This window comes from Syngnathus scovelli, chromosome 3, assembly GCF_024217435.2.
Source record: "Syngnathus scovelli strain Florida chromosome 3, RoL_Ssco_1.2, whole genome shotgun sequence".
In the NCBI taxonomy this organism is placed as follows: Eukaryota; Metazoa; Chordata; class Actinopteri; order Syngnathiformes; family Syngnathidae; genus Syngnathus; species Syngnathus scovelli.
Genome location: NC_090849.1, coordinates 1,991,648 through 2,012,557, shown reverse-complemented (window position 1 = coordinate 2,012,557; position 20,910 = coordinate 1,991,648). Strand labels below are relative to the sequence as shown.

Sequence of the window (20,910 nt, the reverse complement as noted above, 5' to 3'; positions counted from 1 at the left end):
GAAGCTCATCCAGCTCGCGGTGCCTGCCTCCACCTGTCAGTGGATCACCAGCTTCCTGACCAACAGGAGACAGCGTGTGAGGCTGGGGAGCATCACATCTGACACCCTGACCACCAACACTGGAGCCCCTCAGGGATGTGTCCTCTCCCCACTGCTCTTCACTCTCTACACCAACGATTTCTCCGCAGGTGACTCTCCTGTGAAGCTCCTGAAGTATGCAGACGACACCACTCTCATCGGACTCATCCAGAACGGTGATAAGACTGCGTACAGACAGGAGGTGGAGCGGCTGGTCCACTGGTGCAACCAAAACCACCTGGAGCTGAACCCACTCAAGACTGTGGAGATGACAGTGGACTTCAGGCGAGGCCCTTCACCACTTTCACCCCTCACTATCCGCAGTAATACTATTCTCTCCACAGACACCTTCAAGTTCCTGGGAACCACAATCTCTCGGGACCTGAAATGGACCGGCCACATAGACTCTGTCCGGAAGAAGGCCCAGCAGATGCTGTACTTCCTGAGACAGCTCAAGAAGTTCAACCTGCCGCGGGAGCTGCTGAAGACCTTCTACACTGCCATCATCCAGTCTGTCCTCTGCACCTCCATCACTGTCTGGTTTGGATCGGCCTCCAAACAAGACAAGCACAGACTGCAACGGACAATAAGGACTGCAGAAAAGATAATTGGAATCAACCTCCCATCTATCCAAGACTTGTACCTGTCCAGGACCAGGAAACGTGCAAGTAACATCTCAACAGACCCTTCTCACCCAGGTTGCAGTCTTTTTGAACTACTCCCCTCCGGACGGCATTATAGAGCTCTGTACACTAAAAGCAGCAGACACAGAGACAGGCTGTTGCTCTGATGAACTCACACCACTCTTAGAGTCTCAGAGTCATTACTGTGCAATAACATCCTGCTCTCCACACCTTTTTTGAATTGTCTGCACTGTTCGTACTATGTGTCCTCTCTGCATCCATTGCAGCCTGGTCATCCTAGAAGAGGGACCCTCCCATCCGTGGTCTCTTCTCAAGGTTTCTCAATTCCCCTAGCTGGAGTTTTGAGTTTTTCCTTGCCCTCTTGGGAGTTTAAGATCAGGGGATGTTTGAGAATATCTGCCATTTTTCACATGTCCTGAGTGTTGTTGTTAGTCACCTAAATGTTGAACAGAGGCTGTGATTTACCGAAGTCAAATTCCTTGTTTGGCACGCTCAAACATGGCGAATAAAAAACTCTTGAATCTTGAATCTTAATTCATCCAAGATTTGAAAAGAGCCCCAAATTAAAGGAAAATAGCCGCCAGGAGAAAGGACGCGGTCATTCTGACACCGTGTCTCGACTCTAGTTACTTTACAGGAGAGTCGCTTGACTTTAGAGGGATTGGTGTCCTGAAAAGATTCAATTGATTCCTTCAAAATTAATTTCTTAGAAGAGGTCAGTACTCTGTAATATATCTAATATCTTCCGACCTCCGACTTATTTAACTCTTGTTTCCCCATGAGAGCAGCGTTAGAGAAGTAGGGACAAAGGAGAGTTTTAACCCTTTAAATGGAGAGCCAGTTGCTTACATTGGATGAGTGCGGATTTGACAACGGGAATAGTCCAGAAATTACGGTGGTTGACTTCAACACTCAAACGGCAATAAATAGTAACATTGAAAGATTTGATTTGAATTGATCAATTTTATTTCGAGCTTAAAAACAGGAAAATATCAAAGGAAAAAGAAAAGGAAAAAACAAAACAGGACAATGACAAAATGTCCCAAGCAAGTCGTAAATAACTTAAACAACAGCAATGAGGACAGCTCTAAAAGGAGTAGGAAGAAGTTAAGGAACTTTTCAAATCCTACCCCCTATCTCTTTTATCTATTCATAATACAGATATTTCTATACCTATGTACTTATATACCATAATTATATACCACACACACTACTATACTTATGTAATGCACAATAATCAGAACATTACCATGTGCTAATATGCAATAATCAGAATAGTGACAGTGAACGCGCTGGTTCAAGATGGCGGCGCGAGCACACGCAGCGGCCACTCTCTGTCCCGTTCGGTGTTTTGTGAGTGTTTACTGAGTGTTTGTCCGGCAGTTTTGTGTGTTCGTCTCGTGTGATACGTCGTGCTACTAGTGCGGCGGGCATGTGGGTTTTATGGCGTTCTGGACTTTGGTGCGGAGAGATTAAGGGCGCTCGGACTGGTTCGTCATGGAGCGACGCCGGACTGGCCTGCTCTTCCTCCCCCGGTTGGACTGCGTCGTGAGCTCGGACTGCTCTGTCCTGGAGCATTGTTGGGATGCGTCGGCAGCGGGTCTGCGAGGCAGCGGAAGAGGGGCCAGCGCGGAGACATCGGGCCAGGCTTGCGGCCAACCCAGCTCGCCCAGCCGTGCCTTCCATTCTCCTGGCGTACGTTCGTTCGCGGGACGACAAGATGGGTTGCGTTCGCCTGATAGGATCCACGAACCGGACAGTGCGTGCCTGCTGTGTGCTCGTGTTCACAGTGGCCTGGTTGACTGTCATCTGCTGTGCATCGGGAGCGGCTAGCGTGCCATCACACTTATTGTTCATTGATGTTGACTTCTTGTGTTATTTTTCCTGTGTTGTTTACTTGTATGTGCGTTGTGAACTCTGTCTTGTCACCCTGGGATAGTGAGAAACGTAATTTCGATCTCTTTGTGTGTCTTGACATGCGGAGGAATTGACAATAAAGGAGACTTTGACTTTGAAATAATAATAACACAGGTCAACAACAAATTTGTTGTCTGAGTTTTTTCAGCTGATTTAGGACGAATCTGATGCGCTGAATCCAAAAATCACATTGGTTTTGCTCAATCAGGTCAAGTTTTTGAGATATGGCCACGTGTGCTTACCATGCATATTTCGGAATTAAACTTGGTGACCAGGATAAAGCCTGGGCACCACACATAGTGTGCAAGGCATGCACTGAGACTCTGCGTGGATGGACCAATGGCAAGAGGAGTCTGAAATTTGGGATTCCTATGGTTTGGAGGGAGCATTTTAATGTTCATCAACCTTTGATACAACACCTGAACCTCGATTTGACATGATTCAATTCCACCCGACTTTCTGTCTGACACGGTGTGGTCATGGACCCCAATTTTTTTCGTTGTAAATACAGTTTCAAGGATTTTTAAATGAATGACGTCAGGACCGTACGAAGCTACATGAGTGCAAACCTTAGCGCTAGTGATTGATGGATTTCTGTGACCAATTGAAAGGCGTATGATAAGTAGTAGTTCGGTTGTTTGAGCTTTATGACTGCTTTATTACAGTGAGCGATAGCTAGGATTGTTTTTGATCCGGAAAGTGGGAAGTTCGCGGAAGCACCTCATCCACATAGTCACTCACAAGTGAAAGAGCATGGCCAGACTCAGTAGTGGCTGCTTTATTCTCTCTTCTATCCAATTCACATAGCATCAAAATGACTTACTCAATCCACCTGATGTTGTCATCTGCATATTGCTTATCTTTTCATAAAATGTTAACAGGCTTTGATGTGTGTGGAGAATTCACAGTGACGGACAGCAAACGAACCCCTTCAGCTGCCTGACCTATATTAAAGTAACAAAGGACCCCTTCGGCTGCCTAAAAACATGCCTCTAAAAAAACACTTTCTATACAACATGCTTTTGCGATTCCCAAATTCTAGATGCCAAAGTCTGCGTAAAATCGAGCTTTAGGTGTATTTGAAACAGGTCTAATGATAATTTAAGTAAAAAACTCCAAGGTGCTACAGCAGCTGTCAAATTACCTTTTGGCCAAATCTGCTGCATCTTTGGCAGCAGATGCATTAACCAACAGTGACACAGAGGAAATGCCTCCAGCCTTGAAGCAGTCGACAATCCCCTGATTCCTTTTGGGACAATAACCAAAATCATCCCCTGTTACCACCAGCAAAATCCTGGGCTGCGGCATTGTTGCGTGTTACTGTGGACAACAGATAGATACAATAAGAACAAAGATTACACCATTGTGAAAGTTGAAGTGTGAATCACAGAGTTACTAACAATATGATATAGTAATATTTTGGCAGTGAGAGAGTATCAAATAGTCTTGTCACAATACCAAAATGTTGACTTTGATACTAATCCTGCATAAAGTACTTTGGATATAGACTCAAAATGTCCCTGTCAGCCAAAATAAAAATGCACATAAAATGCATTGATTAAAGTTCATATGTTCATATATTCATATACATCAGGGGTGTCAAACTCATTTTTCTTGCGGGCCGCATTGTAGTCATAGCTGCTTTTGGAGGGCCATTATGACGGTCAACCCAGATAAATGTATGAGCACCTCATATTATATACAGTAAAAGCTACAAAACAAACTGACAAATAACTCATTTTCAAATCAGACGAGTAAAAACTGGTCAAATATTTACAAAAAAAAGATATTAAAAGTGAAGACAATTTGCAATTCTAGTAATGATACACGAATTTGATGCACAATTTGTCTTCGTGGGCCACATAAAATGATGTGGCGTCTCTGGCCCCCGGGCCTTGAGTTTGAAACCTGTGATATACACAATTCATATAACGTGCAAGTATTCAAATTTATGAACATGAATATACAGTAATCCCTCGCTACATCGCGGTTCGATTATCGCGGCTTCAGTACATCGCAGATTTTTTAAGAAAAAAAATTGTAAAAAAAATTCACGAATTCAAAATAAACCTTCTAAATTGAGGAATTATGGCACAAAAGTTGCCCACACACCAGCAGAAGGCAAGGAGTGTCCACACAATTGCAGTACGTACACTTGTACCTTTTTATAAAAAAGTGTTATAACGAGAGTCCTAAAAACATATTTACAGTATTGTACCTTGTTATAAAAAGGTTGTTATAACAAAAGAGTTCTAAAAACATATTTACAGTATCTATACTTTAGCTACATATAAAGGTAATAAATAAAAAAAAGTCCCAAAGTTAAAGTCCCAATGATCATTTGTCCTCTGCATTTAACCCATCCTCATGTGATTTTGATCCATCCCATGGGGGAAAGGGGAACAGTGAGCAGCAAATTTCTGGTCACTTTTCCCACTCCATAAAATGTAGTGTCCTCTGATTGGTTCATTGGGTCTACATAGGGTGACCAGATCCCAATTCACCAGATGGAGGACAAAGGCTATGTTTGTGTGGGACAATGTGCGATACCAATGCATCAAGGTAGTCGAATAGAACTTTTGAAAATATAAACATTTCTATTCTGCCCCTTTGCTTAAAAAAATTACAATGCTTTGCCATTTGGTTGATTCAGAACTACATGATAACTTGCAAAAAAACCCCTCAAATATATCTTATTTAAATGCAACTTTCCCAAATTGTTTCATGTGAGAAAACAGTCAGCATGATGATTTCATGCCATTACACAGTGCCTCTCAAGTTGCCATGTCGTCTCACGTCATATTCACCTCCGTGAGTGACGGAAAAATGACTAGAGCACACTTCACAGAAAACTTTACTTGACTCGCCTTTCACTGGTTTTACCCAGGGATAGTAAGTTCCCAGTCTGCATTGTAGCTGCATCTCCACCTCTTGGCCGTTGTAGTTGTGCTGTCTTCCATGTCTCTGTCTTATCCTGCCGTTCTGACTCTGACATGATTTGCATTGTGGGCGCGCATCGTCGCATCCCAGTTTGATTGACATTGAACCAAGATGGTGGCGCGCTCAGACGCTGCGGCTCACGGCTCTCCCCTTCAGTGTTTGTTTTATCGTTTTCTATGTGTCTATTTGTGGACTTTTTGTATTTTTGCTTCGACGGCACACCACTACAGCTGACAGGACCTCGTAGACATTGGCTATCAACATAACACCACAGTCTCGAGGGAATTTCAATACAGCCAAAACATCCCGGACGAACTAGCAAGACCGCCGGACTCTCCGTGGATTGTTGTTGGGACTGGAAAGCGCCGCAGGCGGAGGAGGGAGAGGAAGGCAGGTCCAGCCTTTTGCTAAGGCTAAAGAACCAACCGCATAAGCCACCCCTCCCGAGCCTGTTTCTCACCAACGCCAGATCCCTCACCCACAAGATGGAAGATCTGGAACTACAGCTTGCGGGAAATCGCTATGTTCGTGACTGCTGCGCCCTCATTATCACGGAGACCTGGCTGAATCTGAAGATCCCTGATGCTAGCTTGCAGCTAGCAGGTCGTTCGCTACACCACTGGGATCGGACTGTGGACTCCCGCAAAAAAAAGAGGTGGGGGGCTCTGTATCTGCGTGCATGAGGACTGGTGCAACAACAGCAGCATCATAGCAAGGCACTGCTCCACCGATATTGAGTACATGTCTGTTAGATGTCGGCCCTTTTTTCTACTGAGAGAGGTAACAGTGGTGATCATCACCGCTGTTTACATCCCGCTGAATGCTAACGCTAGCGCGGCGCTCTCTCTCCTGCTGAACACCATCAATGAACAGCAGCGGGCCCACCCCAATGGTGTTCACATAATAGCAGGAGACTAATAGGAACAATCTGAAGACTGTACTCCCACAGTTTTGCCAGCACGTTAAGTGCCCAACAAGAGGGGAAAGGGCTTTGGACCACGTGTACTCCAACATCAAGCATGGGTACAGAGCCATACCCCTCCCCCACCTCGGACAGTCAGACCATCTATCCTTGCTACTCATCCCCGCATACACTCATCTCAGACGCAGATCCAGGCCCACCATAAGGACTGTAACAACTTGACCTGGAAATGCACTCGGTCAACTCCAGGACTGCCTTCAAAACACGGACTGGGACCAATTTCACTACCAAGACCTGGCCATGTTCATGGAGTCAGTCCTGGACTACATCAAATTCTGCATGGGAACCGTATGTGTGGACAAAACCATTCGGGTCTTTCCCAACCAGAAACCCTGGATGACCAGCCAGGTCCACACACTCCTCAGGGCCCATGACTCTGCCTTCAGGTCAGGCGACAGAGCCCTTTACAGCTCAACTCATGAGGAAGATAGAGTCCCACCTCGCCAGCAACAGACCACGAGGGGTGTGGCAGGGCATCCAGACTATCACCAACTTCAGGGGCTGTGAGGTGACGTCAGACCCAAGTGAGTCGCTAGCAGAGGAGCTCAACTGCTTCTTTGCCCGCTGTGAACCTGCTGTAGCCCTCCCCCCACCCCCATCCACACTAAATCCCAGCACCCCTCCACGCACTGTAAAGGAGCAGGAGGTGAGGCGTGTGCTCTAGGCAGTAAACCCCAGGAAGGCTCCTGGTCCAGATGGAGTACCTGGCAAAGTGCTCAGAGCCTGCGCCCACGAGCTGTCCCCGATTTTCTGCAGGATCTTTAACCTCCCGCCGGCACAAGCAGTCATTCCTACCTGCCTGAAGTCAGCCCCAACCAGCCTCAACGACTACCACCCTGTTGCCCTCACCCCAGTAATAATGAAGTGCTTCGAGAGACTGTTTCTCCAACCCATCAAGGACTGCTTCCCCCCACACTCAACCCACATCAGTTCGCATACCGGGGGAACAGATCCACGGAGGGCGCCATCACCATAGCTCTGCATGCTGTGTTGAGACACCTGGAACAGCAGCAGAGCTATGCGAGAATGCTCTTTGTGGACTACAGCTCAGCTTTTAATACAATCATCCCAAAGGTTCTGGTCATGAAGCTGGACACTCTGGGCCTCCCGCCTCTCACTTGCACCTGGATCAAAGACTTCTTGACCAACAGGCTTCAGACGGTGAGACTTGGCCCCCACCTTTCCTCTACACGCACACTGGTTCACCACAAGGCTGCGTGCTGAGCCCTCTCCTCTACTGTCTTTATACCCATGACTGCAGTCCGGCCCACGGCAACAACATGATTGTAAAATTTGTTGATGACACCACAGTGGTCGGGCTGATCTTGAATGGTTACGAGATAGCCTATAGGGAGGAGGTCCAGAAGCTCACGAAATGGTGCTCTGCAAATAACCTGGCTCTGAACACCAAGAAAACAAAGGAGATCATCGTGTACTTCAGAAGGAAGAAAATAGATAACCCCCCCCCCATGCATCAACAGCGAGATTGTGGAGAGGGTCCATGACATCAGATTCCTGGGAGTCCAGATCTCTGATGACCTCTCCGGGATACGCAACACCTCAGCTGTCATCAAGAAGGCTCAGCAGCGTCTACTCTTCTTAAGAGTCCTCAGGAAGAGCAGAATGGAGCGGAAGCTTCTGCTCGCCTTTTCCCATTCCTCCATTGAGAGCCTGCTGACGTACTGCCTCACCACCTGGTAGGGGAGCTACACTGCTGCAGATAGAGGGAGGCTACAGAGGGCAGTCAAAGCAGGGCAAAGGATCATCAGCTGCCCTCTTCTCTCCCTGACGGACATATACTACACCCGCTGCGTCAGCAGAGCTCACATCATCATCAAAGACAACACACATCCCGCCTCCCAGCTGTTTGAACTGCTTCCTTCTGGAAGGCGCTACAGAGGCATTCAAACAAGGACTACCAGACTGAAAAACAGTTTCTTCCCAAGAGCCATCACTGCTCTGAACTCTGAGAGAAAATAACACCAGCTATAATACAACACCGAAACTCCTTTAAAAACTATGTGCAATAACTATTTACTATTTACTTTCTGTACAAACCTCATTCATGTTAATACATATATCCACATTGAACATACTGTAAATAAGATTTTTAACCTTCATTCTTAGACTAATAGCTATACTTTAAATAAGATATTTCATTTTTATTCTCAGACTTCCTTTTATACTTTTTTAAATTTTGTATGTTTCCATGAGGAAGGGAGCAGCTATCCGGATTTCGTTGTACAATTAAGTTGTAAAATGACAATTAATGGCATTCCATTCTATTCTATGATCGAACAGCCCGTACCGCCCCCTATTTGATAAATGCCAGATTATAACTGACTGTCACTAACAATGCGGGACAATGTCTCAATTTGCAGGACGTGTGAAAAGTAATAAAATGCTTTCCTGCGCAAAGCGGGACATCTGGTCACCCTAGGTGACCATAGGTACATATTACATCTACCGTATTTTTCGGCCTATAAGTCGCTGTTTTATTTTTTTTCATTGTTTGGGGGTGGGGCGACTTATACTCAGGAGCGACTTATATGTGAAATTACTCAAAAACCAGGCCACCCGGTGAGCGAGGCATCTTGACATGCCAGTGATGTTAAATCAAGACCTTACTTACTTTTCATGTGCATGTTATATTTTTTGCACTGAGTTGAGTTCACGCAATAACAGTGTAAATTGGTAAACAAAAGCCATCCTTTTGTTCATTGATACACTTTTGGAACATTATTTCCAAGGATTTGGCTCTTCTACAAGTATGTTTTGTGTTTATATAATGTTATTTTGTCATGTATAATTTATTTTGAGCTCGTTTTTTTGTATTTTAACTGCCCGATTCATGCCAAGCTATGCACTTAGCTGAAATGGAAGGACTGTAGGTTGTAGATATGTGGGGAAAAAAAGAGTTCACAGAAATGGTTTCATTTTGAAATATACCCGATCAACCTCGTTCTTTGACGCCCGATTTCCTGTATGAGCCGTGTAATTTCTTCAGCATATACACACATGGCACGTGTAAAGATTAGACATTTCCCACAATGCAACGGTAGCCCGCGATGTCCCTGCAGCTCGCACAAGCGGCTTCATTATTCATCAGTAGTCAGAGCAGAGTTCAACTTTCTGATACCCCCCTCCTCAAAAATGGCTAAACGTAAGGTGGACGCTGAGAACAGGGGGTTTCAGGCCAGGTGGGAGGCAGAGTACATGTTTACGGAGGTAAGAGGCAAACCTGTGTGTCTTCTGTGTGGAGAAAATGCGGCTGTAATGAAAGAATTAAATTTAAGAAGGCACTATCAAACGTCTAAGAAACACACAGACCAAGACAAGAATATGGAATATGAACAAAAGCTACAGAAGGTGGAAGAATTAAAACGAGGCCTTAAGTCCAGACAGGCTATGTTCACGTATGCTAAATCACAAAGCGAGGCTGCTGCCAAGGCTAGCTTTATTGTGGCAAAAGAGATCGCCAAATCAGCCCGGCCCTTTGCAGAAGGAGAGTTGATCAAAAACGGGTTTTGAGCCTCAGAGCCTAACCCCGAACATTGATGAACTTGTAAAAACAATGAGACACCTCTAAGTATCAGGCTCAGCCTCAGACAAGTGAGCATCACAGAACAGTAACGTATTTTCCGTTTTTTAATTCGGTTACATTTTTACATTTGTTTCTACAAGACGTGATTTTTCTTTGAAGAAAGTATTGTTTTGTCTGTGTGCCGTAAATTTTTGAATTTTATTTATTTATATTTATTTTTCAGTTGAATGGACCAAGGGAAAATTGCAGATAAGAGCCATGAGAAAGAATACAAATGATTTGACTATTTTTTTATTTTACGATTTGAAAGCAATGATCGGTAGATCATAGAGCAGCACAATAATACATTTTCAGTTTATAATGCATGCACTTTTACTTATGGATTTATGTTGATATTAAGAAACACATTTTGTTTTTAAAACAATTGAATTTTTTGCTGTTTGGCTGTTGAAAATGTTTTCCCTTGAAGTTACTAACAGAGCCATAACAAAATATTGCCATATTCATTTAATCATTAAATAATGTACACTGTGTTAGGTCTTAGTTCAAAAGGCTATGTGCAATCATTCCGATATATTTTAATAAACATTGAACCAGTCCGGCCCTCGGCTTGTAGCAAATTAGTTTTTTTTGGCCCCCGGTGTGTTTGACTTTGACATCCCTGGTCTACACGAATCGACGTCAGCAAAAGTCTAAGGGCTGCCAAGGATGGGACAAGACGTAACTCAGGGGTGTCAAACTCATTTCACATTGTGGGCCACAGGTGGCCTCGGTCGATGTCAAGTGGGCCTGACTGTTAAAATTATACCATAGTCTGCTATAAATAACCAAAATATCATGTCTTTCCTTTTTTTTGTGTAAAGAAGCACAAGAACATTAGGAAAATGTTGAAATTTAATGAACATTCGTTTTACAAAACATTTCATGAAACACATCAGATTTCCTTAGATGTCTAAAATGTCTTCGATTGTTGTGGTATCCATCATTGGCACCAACTCAATAAACTCTTCAGTAACAGTCAATGTCTCATCAACTCCACGATTAAATAAGGCCAGTTGTGCCACGTCTGTGATGTCAGTGCTCTCGGCAATTGCAATGGAAAATGCAATAAATGACTTGACTCGGTTTCAGTTGGCTATCTAAATCTGCTGATAGGTCCGAAATCCTCTATGCTATAGAATTCCTCGTCAGGCTAATATTAGCAAATGCTTGTCATTTCTCGGGACATAGAAGTTCAGCCGCCTTCATCATGCATCGTTTGACAAAGTTACGATGGGAATACGGCTTTGATGCTAATGCTATTTCGCTGGCAATTAGTTAGCTGGCTTTTACCGCTGCTTCACTGACTTGTCGGCTCTGGATGAAAGCTGATTGCTGTTTCCTCAGACCTGCCTCCAATTCGTTGATCTTATCTCTTCTCACTTGTCCTTGCAAGACGTCATATTTTTCGCTGTGAAGAGTCTCGTAGTGGCATCGAATATTCAATACTGAAACTTGTTGCAAACACACCAAGCACAAAGGTTTTCCGTGCATTTCTATAAATAAATAGGACGTGGTCCATTTTTCATTGAAAATTCTACACTTCGTATCTACTTTTCTCTGTTTGGATAATGACATTTTGGCTAATGAGGGTGTAGGGGAGGGGTAGAGACCAGGGTAGAAACAACGTCATAACAAGCAGCAATTGGTGCATTGCTACAGTCTGTGTAGTTGTGTTGGGTCTTCTTCTCTGATCAAAACAATGTTGTCTTCTACTCTGATCAAAACAGTGTGCCCCATAGCGGATAATCCATGAATTACATATTGTAAAAAATATTAATTCCGCGTCTTTTATGCATTTTTTTCACTTTTAAATTATCCTGCGGACCTGATCGAACACGGGCCTGATTGAACCTCCTTGCGGGCCGGTTCCGGCCCGCGGGCCACATGTTTGATACCCCAGACGTAACTGGACTTTCAAAATATTCAAACAAGAATTGGACAAGATGTAGCAGCCCGTTTGGGTGAGGGGAAAACTTGACTTTGAGATCCGAAAGAGGACAAGACTAATAGCGTCCACCTCTTGTTACGAAACCAAGTGACGTGCATAAAAATGTGAGTTGTTTGGAGGGGCGCGGTTTTTCCATGTCTTGGGGAGAACGCCCGGTGCCGTACTGCATTCTCCTGAACGCAGACTTAATATGATCGTTTGAAATTGAACTAATCTGGTGTGAGTCTGATTTGTGTGGATATCTTTGTTCTTAGAAGAAAAATAAACACGCGTTAAAGAAGTTCGACACAGGTGATTATCAATGGTTGATGTAAGGCGGAAGGCCCTAGCATTCTATACGTTACATTTTTCTAACAACGTAAGAGTAAGGATTCTGGAGGTGGTCGTTAGACCTTCCGCGATCTTGCAGAGAAGGCTCCACAGTTGTGTCTCAACCTCATATGGTTAAAGTGAGAGATCAACCTCCTGGTAATTACTATTAGCACAGTGAGCATTAAAGATAAAAAAAACTGGAACAAACTATAATGGAACAGCAGACAAACCTCAAAGTGTTATGAAAGGAACCATGTATGCCATGAGGGTTGAAAGGATTATTTTATTGACTGCATGTAAGCGTTGTCAAAGAAACCAAATGTTTGTGTCATCATATTGTCACATACTACACTCAAAAATGATAGATTACGTGCTTTGAAATAAGATAGAAGTTTGTTCAATTATTGTTTGTTACTGTAAAAATGGTAAAAATACAAACCTTGCAAAATCTCAACATCATTTATCACACATGGCAAACATTTTAGTACAGATTTTAGTGATGACATGGAAGCTGTCACATGATTTGCTTTTACGGGCCAAATAAAATGATCTGGCCGCAGGCCTTGACTTTGATACCTGCGGTTTAAGCACATACTCCTGTTTTACGTTTACAACTAATGAGCTTCAACAACTCTCTTGGAGCAGGACCATAAGTTCCACAATGGCAAGAAAGTTGGTTTTCTTGGATATGACCTTCCAGTGATGGTGCACATATTCTTTTGCTCCAGAGCATGATGATGAATAGCAGTTTGATAGTTTGCCCTCAGTGTGTGCAACTTAAGAGCATCTGTAGTCACCAGCAAACTTTGCTTTGCTGAAGTTCTGTTGATTTCTGTTGATGATGTGGTCGCTTTTCCCCACCCTAATCAGGATCCTAGCAACGCTGTTTTGGATGTACTGTGGCCTCTGGAGGCTCTTGCTAGGGATCCCGATGAGGAGTGCGTTACAGTAGTCAAGCCTGGAGGAGACAAAGGCGTGGACAAGTTTCTCAGCATCCATCAGGGTAAGCGTGGGGCGGAGTTTAGAAATATTCCTGAGGTGGAAGAAGGAGTTTTTGCAGATGTGTTTTATGTGTGGCTCTAGGTTGAGTTGAGGGTTCAGTTTCACACCCAGGTTGGTGACAGTAGCTGAGAGGGGGATAGTGTGACCGGCAAATGAGATGCTTGCTATTGGGCAGGTATGGATCTGATGGGGAGTGCCAATTAACATGGCTTGGGTTTTGTCACTGTTGACCTGCAGGAAGCTGAGATTCATCCACGCCTTTATCTCCTCCAGACACAGGGAGAGGATGGATGAGGGAGATGGAGGAGGCTGGGTTGTGGAGAGCAGGGGGTTGAGTTTGAGGTATAGCTGGGTGTCGTCCGCATAACAATGATATGAGATGCCGAACTTTCTGATTATATTGCCGAGGGGTAGAATGTAGAGAGTGAAGAGGGTGGGACAGAGTACAGATCCCTGGGGGACACCGGAGGTGACAGTGTGTGTGTTGGATCTTTTCCCTCCCAGGGAAACATATTCGGTTCGGTTCGAGAGGTAGGATTGAAGCCAGGTTAGAGCAGTGCCAGAGAATCCAGTGGAGTGAAGTTGATTAAGGAGGACATTGTGGTGGACAGTGTCAAATGCAGCGGACAGATCCAACAGAATGAGGAGTGAGGGGAGCCTGCATCGGCAGCCATGAGAAGGTTGTTATTGACCCTAACAAGGGCTGTTTCAGTGCTGTGGCCAGAGCGAAAACCGGATTGAAATTTCTCAGCAATGTTATTGAGGGTGAGATGAGTATGAAGTTGGGCAGCTACCACTTTTTCCAGAACCTTGGAGAGGAACGGGAGGTTTGATATCGGTTTGTAGTTGGCAAGGTTGTCCGGGTCAAGTGAGGGTTTTTAGAGCAGGGGGGGTAATGATGGCTGTCTTCAATGCAGAGGGTACAGAGCCATACTGAAGTGAGAGGTTGATGTCATTGGTTATTAGGGGACTAATGGCTGAGGTTTGTTGTTGAATGAGGAGCTGTGGGGAAAGCACATGTGGAGGGTTTCATCTTTTTGATGATGTCCTTTACCTCCGACTGCAAGATGGGGGAGAAGCAGCGGAGAGGCTGGACTATCCCGGGTGGAAGGAAGGGAGGTGAAGTGGAGGGGCCAGAAGAGGAAAGGAACTGGGAGCGGATGTTGTCAACCTTAGCGGTGAAGAAGGTCATCAAGTCATTGCACACTACCTTTGAGGATTCTGTTGGAGTGGTGGGTTGGGGTTTGAGAAAGTGGTTGATGGTTGAAAAAAGCTGTCTTGAATGCCCAGGGGTATTGTTTATGATATTGGAGTAGAACTGGGCATGTGCAGTCCCAAGGGCTTTTGAGTAGGCCTTCTGATGTTCTTAGTAGGCCTGTTTGTGCACGGTCAATCCTTAGGTTTTGAGACAACGCTCCAGGATGCGTCCAATTGACTTCATCAGACGCAGCTTACTGGTGTTCCAGGGGGCTGAGCGTGAAAAAGTGAATGTTGTATTTTTTATGGGGGCGTGGATACCTAGAAGTTAGGGCAAAGAGTTATTGTAATAGTCCAATGCCTTGCTGACTGATGGAAAGGTTGCAGAGGAGGAGGAGAGAAGCTGGAGGTCCTGTGCTATAGTGTCTTGGTTGATGTTTTTGATATTTCTGAATGAGATTTGCTGCTTGGGTTTTGGGCGTGGGAAAGGCAGTTTGATTTGAATAAGTTTGTGGTCAGACACACCGACTTCGTGAACTTGTAGGTTGCTTATGGCCGATGAGGAGATGACAAGGTCAAGTGTATGCCTTTTGTCGTGAGTGGGGACATTTACATGTTGAGTGAGGTGTAAGCAGTCCAATAGGTGCAGCAGGTCAGAGGCAGGGGGGCGGGAAGGGGTTTCGACATAGATGTTAACATCACCTAGTATGGTTAGATTAGAAGAAGTGGACGTACAGAGGGTAGTGAGTCGATCGTGTAGTTCTGGAATGAAAGCAGAGTTTGGTTTAGGAAGACGGTAAATGGGTAAAACTGTCATAGTGTCATGCGGTCACGTTTATTCTCCGGATTTCTGTCTTGTCTGTGTCGTAACTTCACTTCCCGTTTTATTTTGTCATCCCTTCCGTTTCAGTTCGTGGTTCCTTCCTCTGTTTCTGTTGTCTTGTATTCCCTGATCCCGATTGTGTGCACCTGTGTGGTTGACGCTAATTGTTAGCACCTGCGTCCCAGCCCTTTTGTGTGTATTTAGTCCGTGTCTTCCCCTTGTCTTGTGCCAGTGTGTCTTGCCTCGTCCCGACCACCAGCGATTCCTTGACATCCGAATTCCTAGTAAGATTCCCCCTTTCTGTCTCGCCACAGAGCGACGCCTTTTGTTAGTACTTTGTTCCCCATAGCCCTTTTTGTCTCGCCCGAGTGCGACGCTTTTTGTTTGGACTTTTTGCCGAGTGTTTCCCTCGCAAGAGGCGCCTTGAGTTGTATTTTTGGTCATCTTTTTATTGGAATAAATCCGTGAAAAGAAAGACTCTGCATCCGAGTCCTCCGCCTTGTTCCCTGCCTGACACATAGGATATGGAAGTTTACATTTGAATGCAAGGGATTCGAATGAGGAGTGATCAGGTAGAGGGAGGGGGACAGCTCTAGATCAAGACAATGGAGTACAGCCAGGCCACTGCCACGGCCAGTGCTGCAAGGTTTAGTTATGTATTTATAACCAGAGGGACAGGCTTCATTGAGGGATTGATAGACATCCGGTGGTTGCCAGGTCTCAGTCAGGCACATTGCGTCTAAGCCTTTGTCCAGGATGAGGTCGTGAATAAATGATGATTTACGGGTGAGTGCTTGGATGTTGAGGAGATCCATTTTGATTGTGGCTGTGGGGCTGTGTTTAGGTAGGGGGCGTTTTCTGTGCCACATGAAGTGCAGTCCACTCTGTGTTGGAGTGTATTCCACTTTGTGTTGTCCTGGCCACCCGGGGTCAGCACCGTGTTGGAGTCCGTTCCGTGTTGGAGAATTTTCCAATCCGTGTTTTCCCAGCAACCCGGTGTACGTTTCGTGTCGGAGTCCGCTCCGTGTTGGAGTGAAGTACACACTATGTTTTCCAGGCCACCTGGAGTACTGCAGCCTCGCTTGGTTGCTACTATAAGATCCAAGTGCGCCAGGTCTCTGATGATATGTTGTACATGCAACGTGGTGTCGGGCGGAGGAGGAGCAGATGGATGGTACAGTGTTATGCATGGGTTGGGAGAAAAAGTTACGACAGGTGCTTCTATGGATGTAACGTGGTCAACTTACAGCCTGTTGCAGTCCTGATAACTGCGTCCCGACCGCTTTAGCCTGCACACTAAAACTAAATGCTAAAAACGAAACTTTAATAATGACTAAAAAATAAAAAACACTAAAACTAAACTAATTCTGGTGGGGAAGCGGCGAACAATCAGCGCCAGCGTCCTCTCCCCAGACGTGCTTTGTCAGTGGACTACCGGCAGGAGGACATTACTCTCTCCCCTTCACCATTATCCACTCTTTAGCAGTTGTCCATGGCGTGTTGACTTTTACTTTAGTTATACGCCATCTTTATTTACACTAAAACCACGTCACTGCAATAACAAAAAATCACTGATTGGTCAGAACCATGAATCGTGATGGGCCCAGAGCAGATTTTTAAAGATCCCCGTCGAGGGAGAATTTCATTTCTTTGTGAACATCCTCTTCGTTTTTCACCAATCAAACAAAAATTGTTGACACTCTTACCCCTTGCTTATTTTTATTCATCTGTGACTTCTTGTAGGTTACTGGGTCCAGCTGGCAGCTTGCCTAGGGACTGGCATGCGTGGCTTAGTTGTGGTTATTGTTCAATGACAAGACTCCAAATGTCACGATCGTGTGCCCAGAATGCCAAACCCTAAGTAGCATTAAAATTATGGTAATAACAATAAAATACACTTAATAAATCTATAATAACTAGGGATGTTCCAAGCAGGGTTTTACACTGCCGATACCGATCGTCGATGAGTGTGATCGGCCGATGCCGATAAAATGGCGTCAGTCTAAAATTTTTAATTTTAGAGGTACAGTGATCCTTCACCACTTGATGCTTCACCTTTCGCGAATGCAAAGTGCCGGGTAAACGGGGTTTAAATACATACTGATAGTGCAGGGCATGCTTCTTAGCAAAGACAAGCGTGGGAAGCATGGCAGCCAGCCTGTCACGAATGAGGCAGGACAAACGTGGAATATGGACTGTTTATTTAGGGAATGAAGAATGAAAAGATGAAAAGGGAGGCTAGAATGCCAGTAGAGCGGATCCACCAGACGATCGATGAGTCGGTCAGCGAGCTCGCGTTGTGGTGGCATCTCGTTATATAGCGAACCAGGCAGACGAGATTCAGGTGGCAGGCGTGTGTGTGTCAAAGCAGACGAAACAGTAAGGACTGACCGGTGATGATCAGCGTCTATATACACGCACTACTAGCGGGTAACACGGGACAGGTGGTGGTGATCAGCGCCGATTAGAACGCATAGTTCCGTGCTGGCAAGGCGCGCCCCTGAGGTCTAGCGCGGAGGGTGCATCAGCCGGCCAGCAGGGCGAGAGTGGAGACGTGACAAAGTAAAAATGCACCTCCATGCAGAAAGAGTCAGGACAGCGACAATGAGTGGCATGCCTTTGACCAATGTGTTTCACTGAGGACAAGTACAGGGTGCGCGGCTGGCTGCCGTGCACATGGGACAAAAAACACTGCCGTGTCCAAGGGCTGGGACAGCGCCAGGCATGCCTATGAGCAATGTTCATCACTGTGGACTCGACGTAGTTGAAGTGCAGGAGGCAGCAGCCGGCCACACACGAGGGAAGATGCACCAATCGGTCCAGAAGGAGTCGAGACACGCGTTAGTTTTTCTATTTACTGTAAGGGTACAATACATGCACATAACAGTGTGGAAATGGTTATTAAGGGAATGGGAAAGGTTTATGTCGCGTAAACATATTGGGGAGGGTTTAAAAAGCTTTAATATTGTGTACTAGACCACAATGCAACAGAAGATTCATAAGACACCGTGATTCACTTTGGTTTTGCTATGCATGATTCCGCTGGTTCAGTGAAGTGTGGTAATTCTGAAGGTGGACACGTTGCATGGCTTGGCAAGGGAAAAAAACACTCCTCTAATTGACTCGCAATACATCCATGGCCTCTAGTGGCCAACAAGAAACACTACGTGTTGGAAATTTCAATACAATGGTGTTTAAATTCCTTAATAATACATGTATCTTTTCCACTTTGTGGATTTTCATTTTTCGCGGGTGGTTTTGGAACATCTTCCGCGAAAAACGAGGGATCGCTGAAGTGTGTACATGCCCTTAGCCAAGGGGTCGGCGACCTGCGGCTCCAGAGCCGCATGCGGCTCTTTAGCACCCCCCTACCGGCTCCCTGGAGTTTTTACAATAATGCGTGTAAATGGAAAAAGATGTTTTTTTTGTTATTTCAAATATGGTTTAAATACATCAAAAATACCGAATTTCAGAATGGCACCAAATAGCAAAATTGCGTCATAGCGTACGACACAGCACAGGAGAGTTGTAAACAAACGGGTGTGTGAGTGATGGACCATGGATTCAAAAGGCAAAAAGAGAAAGATTGCTGATGAGAACAGAGGGTTTAAGAAAGAATGGACTGAACTATTTGCTTTCATTGCCAATGCTGAAGGATTGCTTGCATGTTTGATTTGCAATTAGAAATTTTCAAATAACAAGAAGAGCAATATGGAGCGACATTTTCAGCTAAATTTGCTGCCGATCACCCAGTTGAAACTGACAGGAAAGGTGCAATTGCAGTGCTGGTGGAGAAATTTGAGGACCGAAAAAACTGTTTTAAAAAGTGGATTGCCTCTCCAAACTCTACTACTGCTGCTGCAAGTTTTGTTGCAGCCCGGGTGATAAAGCGCGGAAAACCATTCACCAATGGTGAGTACATGAAGGATGAATTCATTAAAATATTAGAGTGCCTATTTTCAGACTTAAAAAAAACAAAACCGAGATCATTCAGTAAATTAAAGACATGCCTCTCTCCGCAAAAACAGTGAAGGAAAGGGTAATTAAAATGGCAAACAATATCACCGATCAGCAAATCAAGGACATCAATTCAGCTCTAGCTTTCTCAATGGCCTCTGATGACGTGACCGATATCGAACAGACAGCTCTGTTATGCAGGTTAGTGGAATCTAATGGGCCGCAACAAAACATAACACATTAATATTGTAATGCAAGTTCGGCTAAACTTGAAGCCGCAATAGGCCTATCGTACATCAGTAGTCATGTGATGCGTAATTCTCTCTAGGATGCGCTGCAGGGAAAATAAACATTTAATCATGAATGTTTATTTCGTATTTGTAGCCTACTTCGTTATTTTAATAGTAAGCATACAGCTTATGTATTGACAGTCTATGTTGCCTTATAAAAGGGTTTTAGATTTTTGCGTCTCCGGACGGGTATGATTTTTGGTTTTTTGGGCCAATATGGCTCTTGGAACATTTTGGGTTGCCGACCCTTGTGTCAGACCATCCAGGCAAAAACTTGATCAGGCGTCAGTCATACAGGTGACAGGACTATTGTCGGCAATATTTCTGACCCACCCTGATTTACTTCTGATTGGTTAGCACCATGACTCTGGCTAGCTTTATTGGTTGAGAGTTTAATACCTGATGATTTAATTAGATAGCCTCAACGAGACCACAACAAATACATGCGTAGCCTTTTTTAAATTAACCCCCCTCTCTCATTTTTCTCATTGCCGGAAATTCGTAGTTGCAACTGACAACTCCAATCCATGTAGAGGGAAATGTGGCTTGTTCTTTTTTCCCCAGTAAAAGCAAGTCTTTGCAAATGTCCGATATGGATTGAATAATCAGGTTTACATGGAGCCTTGTTTTCCATTTAGAATGCAACCAAATGGCATGAAAATAATCATCACAGGGTAAACGAGAATTAAATCAGAATTAAATTTAATTTGGGCTCAAAGGGGTAGCATACTCCTGTAGCCAAACCTGCTGGAGTATGCATATGAAATTAATAATTGAATAAATTAGTATAAGTATAATCAAAAGTTGCAGAAGAAAAATAATAGCATTTGGATTAGTAACTACAGCTAAGCCTCGATTTTAGACGCTTTGATTCTATGCAACTTTCAGCCTAATGCAGTTTGGTCATGGACCCCAATTTTCTTCATCTCATTTAACACTCGTGAAATACAATTAAAGTAATACTTAAGGGCAAAACGTGTCCCAAGTTGGGCAGTGCCTTTGAAGTGTGATAACTTTGTAATTTCTAAATATCTTTTTACTTTCAACCAGTCAAATTATTCAGTGGCATCAGACCTATCCATACATGTATATTATTTATTTATTTTTACTTAATTACTTTTAATTTACATACTAAAATCTGTTCCAAGTTGGGCAGTGCCTTTTAAATGTGATAACTTTGTAATTTCTGAATATCGTTTTACTTTCAACCATTCAGAATGTTCAGTGGCAGCAG

The 20,910-nt window shown here is 44.4% G+C and overlaps 1 protein-coding gene across 7 annotated transcripts in view; it reads right to left on the bottom strand.

Annotated features, from left to right (window-relative positions):
- Positions 1 to 20,910, bottom strand: part of ydjc (YdjC chitooligosaccharide deacetylase homolog) — a 94,792-nt gene that overhangs the window by 72,610 nt on the left and 1,272 nt on the right. For 4 of the 7 annotated variants that reach the window (XM_049762427.2, XM_049762422.2, XM_049762429.1 and 1 more), the window contains exon 2: positions 3,784 to 3,959. The exons of 1 other annotated variant lie outside the window; for it this stretch is intronic. In XM_049762427.2, the coding sequence (XP_049618384.1) occupies positions 3,784 to 3,947 (164 nt within the window). In that variant the 5' untranslated portion in view covers positions 3,948 to 3,959. Of the gene's footprint in view, positions 1 to 3,783; positions 3,960 to 20,910 lie in introns of those variants that run through there. 2 more of the 7 variants (XM_049762426.2, XM_049762423.2) reach the window with 2 other exon arrangements.